General features: G+C 43.9%; 1 protein-coding gene across 1 annotated transcript in view; it reads right to left on the reverse strand.

Annotated features, from left to right (window-relative positions):
* Positions 1–450: 450 nt before the first annotated feature.
* Positions 451–8,618, reverse strand: part of LOC134088068 (neurofascin-like) — a 33,674-nt gene continuing 25,506 nt past the window's right edge. Inside the window, exons 20-27 of the mRNA XM_062541984.1 lie at positions 7,626–7,836; positions 7,075–7,197; positions 5,606–5,776; positions 5,111–5,242; positions 4,780–4,849; positions 4,372–4,383; positions 3,651–3,686; positions 451–2,371 (exon numbers count right to left, since the gene is read on the reverse strand). Of these exons, the coding sequence (XP_062397968.1) occupies positions 2,077–2,371; positions 3,651–3,686; positions 4,372–4,383; positions 4,780–4,849; positions 5,111–5,242; positions 5,606–5,776; positions 7,075–7,197; positions 7,626–7,836 (1,050 nt within the window). The 3' untranslated portion in view covers positions 451–2,076. The remainder of the gene's footprint in view (positions 2,372–3,650; positions 3,687–4,371; positions 4,384–4,779; positions 4,850–5,110; positions 5,243–5,605; positions 5,777–7,074; positions 7,198–7,625; positions 7,837–8,618) is intronic.

The raw sequence follows: 8,618 nt of genomic DNA on the forward strand, positions 1-8,618 counted from the left end.
ACATACATCACCCATCTCCTATAGCATCAGGTAAATACCCACAGCACTACAAAAACTCATATCAATTTAGGATTAACATTTGGTTTATTGGCACATATATTATTTAGCAAATTAGTTTCCAAATGGTCAGAGTAAAATTGTTCTAAAGTGCACATAGAAAATCACAAAAATACAAATATCCAAGTGTAATGTCCAAAAGCTTGCTAGAGCGCACAAGGAAATCTCCAGCAGGCAAGGCAGGGTTTAGAGTTAAAGTCAACAGTGCATCGGGGCCACACACGCAAACACATCACAAACATGAAGCACTTTATTAAGCTGTTATTTCCTCTTAGTTCCTCATATTCTTACTACACAACAGAAATCACCGGCTATCAGTGGAATCCACTTGGAATCAGAGATTCCCAGGAAGTTGTTGTAGCCAAAAAGAGAACAGGAAAGTGATATGGGCCCCAGAGTGGGGGAGATGAACCAGGTGCCGTTGATAAGGTATGGCCATCAATAAGAGGAGGTGGTGGGGGGGTATTACTTTAGAGGTTAATGCACAGAATATGAATCACACTGGAATGGATCTGTCTCTTTCACCTGTGAGATGATGGGACATTCTTCCTCTGTGAGCAGAACTATACTGTACAACATAAACAATAGTGCATTAGAGCACAGAGAGATCCTACCCAGAATGCCCTGTGATGGGTTGGAAATATAATGGCTGAATTAAGGACCTCCTCCTCTTTCTCATTATAGAAGAGGACATCTTAAACACGCAATGGACTCTAATTTCACCGATGGACAACTGGCAACCAGCCAATTTCATCTTGTACTTGAGTCAGTTAGCTCAGGGCCTTATGAATTTGAACTGATATTGGTACAGCTCTGAGCAATGAGCAATGTGCCGGGATCGAGTGTACTAAAGTTTCATAAGCATTAAAACACTCTGTGTTCTTATACCTGAAGAATGAGGGCAGTTTGATCCAACCAATAATGAATGGGCTGGGAAAAGCAACCAGAGACGTTAAAAAGGTCATGGGCTAAAAAAGAAAAACGAGAATAAATATCTGACTAGCTTTTGCTTGTGCGCAACACGGCACATACTGTAAAATACCCAATTAGCCAACTTTCTCCTCACTCTCTCTAGCTTTTACTGAGCACATACTGTAAAATACCCAATTAGCCAACATCATCCTCACTCTCTCTAGCTTTTACTGTAAAATACCCAATTAGCCAACATTGTCCTCACTCTCTCTAGCTTTTACTGAGCACATACTGTAAAATACCCAATTAGCCAACATTGTCCTCACTCTCTCTAGCTTTTACTGTAAAATACCCAATTAGCCAACATTGTCCTCACTCTCTCTAGCTTTTACTGTAAAATACCCAATTAGCCAACATTGTCCTCACTCTCTCTAGCTTTTACTGTAAAATACCCAATTAGCCAACATTGTCCTCACTCTCTCTAGCTTTTACTGAGCACATACTGTAAAATACCCAATTAGCCAACATTGTCCTCACTCTCTCTAGCTTTTACTGTAAAATACCCAATTAGCCAACATTGTCCTCACTCTCTCTAGCTTTTACTGTAAAATACCCAATTAGCCAACATTGTCCTCACTCTCTCTAGCTTTTACTGTAAAATACCCAATTAGCCAACATCGTCCTCACTCTCTCTAGCTTTTACTGAGCCATACCAGCACACATGCAGCCCTGCCACCATAGCACTCCCCATCGTCTCCTCACTCTCCTACTCTTTATCAACATGATAAAACATACCACCTCCCCGGGCAGTTACATAACCGCTTTATGCCCTTTAGTTTGAAAAGATAAAGGATCATGTTGGTAAATTATCTGCATGAAGGGAGCAGCCTTCTCCTGTAAAACGACCTTGTTTTATTTCCCAAACTGCAAAAGTAGCACTGTAAGTCCAGTCACCATTTCCCTATGATCCCCTTGACAAATGCAAGCAGAATCGATTTGCTCTCAGTGGCTGACCAGAGGTGAGAAGACCTCTTGGGCAAACAGGCCATTGTGTGGGTACCTGTTGTTTAGTCCCAGTGGCCCTCAGGTACCCAAGAGAGGACTACACTAGGCCAGTGTGTAAATGGTGTTGGCTGGTGACGTGGCCTCGGAGCTGTCGTGGTACTCTCGACCTGACCTCTCGTGCTTGCTGATGCCGGTGTACTGGCTGATGAACGAGCCGTCTTCGTCTCTATCTGACTTCTCGCGCTTGCTGACGCCGGTGTACTGGCCGATGAACGAGCCGTCTTCGTTGAACTCGATCTCGCCTCCGTTGCCGTAATCCACCAGGCTGTCATCGCTCTCCGTCCTCCTGATGATGTCGTCCACCGAGTCCGCTCTCCTCTGCCTGATGTCCTCCTCCCTGGAGATAGAGATCCGGATTACGCCACACAGCCGTTCACATTCTAATCTGGATTACGCCACATGGCCGTTCACATGCTAATCTGGATTACACCACACGGCTGTTCACATTCGTTCACATTCTAATCTGGATTACACCACACGGCCGTTCACATTCTAATCTGGATTACACCATACGGCCGTTCACATTCTATCAGTTGTTAGTTATAGTCTGTTGTTCTAGATATAGGGTGGTTAACCAGTGGCCTCTGTTGTTCTAGATATAGGGTAGTTAACCAGTGGTCTCTGTTGTTCTAGATATAGGGTTGTTAACCAGTGGCCTCTGTTGTTCTAGATATAGGGTAGTTAACCAGTGGTCTATGCAGTCTGTTGTTCTACTGTAGATATAGGGTAGTTAACCAGTGGCCTCTGTTGTTCTAGATATAGGGTGGTTAACCAGTGGCCTCTGTTGTTCTAGATATAGGGTAGTTAACCAGTGGTCTATGCAGTCTGTTGTTCTAGATATAGGGTAGTTAACAAGTGGTCTATGCAGTCTGTTGTTCTAGATATACAGTAGGGTGATTAACCAGTGGTCTCTGTTGAAGTGTTGTGTATGTAGTCGGTTGTTCTAGATATAGGGTGGTTAACCAGTGACCTACTGTATGTAGTCTGTTGTTCTAGATATACAGTAGGGTGGTTAACCAGTGGCCTCTGTTGAAGTGGCAGAACATAATGATACACTGCACTCTGTCCAGCACCTTGTTTTAGTTTGACTGGTTGATGCTCAGGTAATTTCCCCTGAGTAAACAATAGTTGATGATGATGATGATGATGATGATGATGATGGTGTATCTATTATTTTGTAGCTGAATTTAGCAAACCTTTCTCTAAACATGAGAAGAAAACTGTCTAACCACAGGAATAGTGATGGGACTTTTGTTATGGTATGGGAGTAAACGTAACCATAGGAATAGTGATGGACTTTTGTCATGGTATTGGAGTAGACGTAACCATAGGAATAGTGATGGAGGTTTTTTTATGGTTTGGCAGTAGACACAGTAATCATAGGAATAGTGATGGAGTTTTGTTATGGTATGACAGTAGACGGTAACCATAGGAATTAGTGATGGAGTTTTGTTATGGTATGGCAGTAGACGGTAACCATAGGAATAGTGATGGGAGTTTTGTTATGGTATGGCAGTAGACAGTAACCATAGTGATGGAGTTTTGTTATGGTATGGCAGTAGACAGTAGCCATAGTGATGGAGTGTTGTTATGGTATGGCAGTCTAGACTACGTACCTTCTGGTGTAGGGAAGAGTAGGAACACGAGTTATCCTGGAACGTGTGAAAAGTGGAAACAGCTTTAGTGTTCATCAAACACAGTTATGGAACCGCAGCAGAATGATCGTGAATAAACAGAATCACACAGCAGCCTCGGAACAATGCAGTAATAATCTCAAGAATCAGTATTGTATAACTGCTAAAGAACAAACAAACAACCCAAAGCAAACTCAGTGTTAGATTATAAATAAACAAACAACCCAAAGCAAACTCAGTGTTAGATTATAAATAAATAAACAACCCAAAGCAAACTCAGTGTTAGATTATAAATAAATAAACAACCCAAAGCAAACTCTGTGGGGCAATTGCTCTGTCGCTAGTTTGGAGTTTAACACGGTTTTAAACTCCAACTCCAGTTTACAACCGTGTTAAACTCCAAACTAGAGACAGAGCAATTGCCCCAATGTTAGAATGTAAACAAATAAACAACCCAAAGCAAACTCAGTGTTAGATTATAAATAAATAAACAACCCAAAGCAAACTCTGTGGGGCAATTTAAACTCCAACTCCAGTTTACAACCGTGTTAAACTCCAAACTAGCGACAGAGCAATTGCCCCAATGTTAGAATGTAAACAAATAAACAACCCAAAGCTAACTCAGTGTTAGAACATGATGTTGTGAGTTAGTCAGGCCACACGTCTCTATGGTAACAGTCAGTGCACACAGCGCTTCCCCTACCTCTCCAGAGACCTGCAGTGGCACCACGAGAAAAGAAAAGAAAATGCAAAACAACGTTTATTCAGAAAAGTGGAACATAGAAGGTTAACCAGAGTTTATAAAAATGATCTGGGGTGGGATGTAGGTGATGACTTGTCCCATGGTCCACCTAATCTTTGTTTAGCAAACATCAAATAAAATCACATGAGTGATAACTGAAGCAGTCTAAATTCCAAAGAACTCCATCATTTAAACTGCAGGTAAAATAGCTAAACAGTCAGCTATAACACGAAAAAACACCGATTTGCAGACTAGCAAAAAACACTTGATAAAATGTAATCTTTGGTCTTTCATTGTGTCCCACAATCAAAGGCCCGTTTGGAGCATATCACCAGTGCTAAGGCCTCTTCCTGTGAGACGGTAACTCACCGATAGTCAAATGTTCCTTCCTGGTCTTTATCATCGAGGGGCTCCAAGCAAAAGTCCTTTTTATCCCTCACTTGCAAGATAAAAAAGACAGTAACCGCTTATTCAATAAATGCTTACATAATGAGCATATTATGAGTTCACACCATATCATCAGTGCGTATATTGCATATAAATGGGTGTGCTGGACAATAGTATTTGCCCCCTATATATCTGCAGTGTGGTGCTCACCTGGGTACTTGCCCCCTATATATCTGCAGTGTGGTGCTCACCTGGGTACTTGCCCCCTAGTGTGGTGCTCACCTGGGTATTTGCCCCCTAGTGTGGTGCTCACCTGGGTATTTGCCCCCTCTGCTCCTCTTGATGAAGAAGACGACGAGCATGATGATCACCAGCAGGGCAACTGCACACATCAACCCAATGAACCAGCCCTGAGTGGCCAGGTCCACCTGATCCGTGGAGTACGCTGTACAACACACACACACACACACACACACACACACACACACACACACACACACACACACACACACACAGCCATACACACACACACAGCCACACACACACACACACACACACGCACACACACACACGCACACACACACACACACACACACACACACACAGCCATACACACACACAGCCATACACACACACAGCCACACACACACACACACACACACACACACACACACACACACACACACACACACGCACACACACGCACACACACACACACGCAGATTAGGACATGATCCTCACAGTCACAGCTTTCCCTCTCTCCCACTATCCCATAACGTGTGATGTGTTCCTCAAGATGACCTCTGACCTTCAGTGAAGTGTGGCGACTCCTCGGTGTAGAACTCTCCGGTGCCGCCCTGCGTTTGGGCCGCTACAGAGAACTTGTAGCGCGTGTAGCGGTCATAGCGCTGGACAGAGAAGTAGGTCCTGTTTGGAGGCAACTGCTCCTCACGGATCTTCTCCCCTCTACTTGCATTCACTTGGAGCACAATGCATAGCTCAGTTAGGACAAGGACTCAGAATACGTCTAAAGACATTATTTTAACACACATCAACAGCAATCAGCACTTGGAGCACAATGCATAGTTCAGTTAGGACAAGGACTCAGAATACGTCTAAAGACATTATTTTAACACACATCTACAGCACTCAGCAGTCTCTCTAGCTGCTAGCAAATACACTTTTCCTAGGATGACATGGCAATAGATAGCATAGCCCTGCTGAAAAAAACAGCAAGAAACCAGCTTAGGCTGGTAGCTGGTTTTAGCTGGTTTTAGCTGGTCTTTGCCCAAAACACAGTTCTTATTGCTGGTCTTGCTGGTGTAGCTGGTTAGGCCACCAGCTAGACATGCTGGCGTGACCATCTGAGGAAGCTGGTCGTGCTGGTGTGACCAGCCTGTCGTTTGGGATACAGCTGGTTTAAGATGGTCATGCTGGTGACCAGCCTGTCCAGCTTGACAAAGATGGTCAAGCTGGTTTTCTAGAATGACCAACATAAGCTGGCGTGGCCAGTAAAAACCAGCAATGTAGACCAGTAACACCAACTAAAATGACCAGCTTAAGGTGGTACGACAATCAAAACCAGCTGAATTACCATCATAAACTGGGTAAACCAGCTGAAGGTGTGTTTTCGCGAGAGTTTTGCTGGTCTAGCTGGTCAACCATCATAGGGTGGTCAAATAAGCTGGTTAACAAGCTGGTCAACCAGCAAACCACCTTTAGCTGGTCAGGCTGGTTTTTTCAGCAGGGAGTAGAAAGATATTGGATATGATAAAATGTTTAGTCAGTGAAATGTCAGAGGACTTTCATGTCCACTTTAGTCCACCAACACAGCTGGCATCTCAGTGCGTATCCACAATGGAACACTCACACAGCTGTTAGAACACTCACACAGCTGGTATCTCGGTGCGTATCCACAATAGAACACTCACACAGCTGTTAGAACACTCACACAGCTGGTATCTCGGTGCGTATCCACAATAGAACACTCACACAGCTGGTATCTCGGTGCGTATCCACAATAGAACACTCACACAGCTGTTAGAACACTCACACAGCTGGTATCTCGGTGCGTATCCACAATAGAACACTCACACAGCTGGTATCTCGGTGCGTATCCACAATAGAACACTCACACAGCTGTTAGAACACTCACACAGCTGGTATCTCGGTGCGTATCCACAATAGAACACTCACACAGCTGGTATCTCAGTGCGTATCCACAATAGAACACTCACACAGCTGTTAGAACAGTCACACAGCTGTTAGAACACTCACACAGCTGGTATCTCAGCACGTATCCCGTTAGAATGCCGTTGGGTTCCGCCGGCCGCTCCCACTCCACGTAGATGGTGTCCAGATGCCGGTGCTGGATCTTGAAAGAGCGCGGAGCAGAGGGCACTGTAGAGGTCAGAGGGGACAGATTAGTTAGGAGCAGACCGCTTAGGAGCTGACCAGTTTTTAGAGTTAACAGACTGTTTAGAAGCAGACCGGTTATTATAGTTAATCAAGTCTAAAACTAGTTAAGTTTAAAATCAGTTTACTGAAATGAAAATGAAAATAAAGACTAAGACTAAGACTAAAACAAAACAAAAAACTAACTTAAACTAGATAATTCTGCCAAAATAAACTAAAACAACTTAAATGAACATTAAAAAACTAATGAACATTTCAAAACCATTGTATAATCATTCTGGTTAGGAGTCATTAATTGATTATTATTTTATTTATTATACACTGACAGAATATGTACACTAAGAACTAATAAGAAACTTCATGAAGATATAGTTGTAACCACATGACGATTGCCTGACGTTAAGGTGCCATACCGCCCTCTAGTGTCTGGAACTCGATGGTGCTGCTCTGGGGGCCCTCGTAGCGGCTGTTGGCCACCACTATGTACATCCTGTAGTTGCTGTAAGGGGTTAACCCCGTCACCTGGCCAGACAGCCGCGGGCCTGACGCTGCGAAACCTTTGGACTTGCTCCGCCTACTGACACTTAGCCACGGCAGCTGACTGCTCTCTCGCCAGTAGTACACCTGCAGAACACACAGCAGATACAGAACCTAGAACACCTGCAGAACACACAGCAGATACAGAACCTAGAACACCTGCAGAACACACAGCAGATACAGAACCTAGAACACCTGCAGAACACACAGCACACAGCACACATCAGCTGACCACTCTCTCCCTAGTAGAACACCTGCAGGATAGGACAGCACACAGCAGTTAAAGAACCTAGAACACACTTAGCCACGGCAGCTCACTGCTCTCTCGCCAGTAATGTTGTTAAATGATTTCACCTTCATTTATACTTTCTTTTCAGGTTTTATTTTATAATCTTGTTTATAATCATTCTTTGCCCAACTATGCTTTTATCTGCTATTACTGTATGGTTTTTGTTTATGTAAAGCACATTGAATGTCCTCTGTGTATGAAATGTGCACACATAAACTTGACTTGACTAGTACACCTGCAACACACACAGCACACATCAGTTGAAGAACCTGCAGGAAGAATACCTTTTACAGGTGCAGTTACCTTGTACAGGTGTGGTGACCTTGTGCAGGTGTGGTTAGCTTGTGCAGGTGTGGTTAGCTTGTGCAGGTGTACAGGTGTACAGGTGTGGTGAGCTTGTACAGGTGTGGTTACCTTGTACAGGTGTACAGGTGTGGTTACCTTGTACAGGTGAACAGGTGTACAGGTGTGGTGAGCTTGTACAGGTGTGGTTACCTTGTACAGGTGTACAGGTGTGGTTACCTTGTACAGGTGTACAGGTGCGGTTACCTTGTACAGGTGTGGTTACCTTGTACAGGTG

The sequence above is a fragment of the Sardina pilchardus genome, chromosome 7 (assembly GCF_963854185.1).
Source record: "Sardina pilchardus chromosome 7, fSarPil1.1, whole genome shotgun sequence".
NCBI classification, from domain to species: domain Eukaryota; kingdom Metazoa; phylum Chordata; class Actinopteri; order Clupeiformes; family Clupeidae; genus Sardina; species Sardina pilchardus.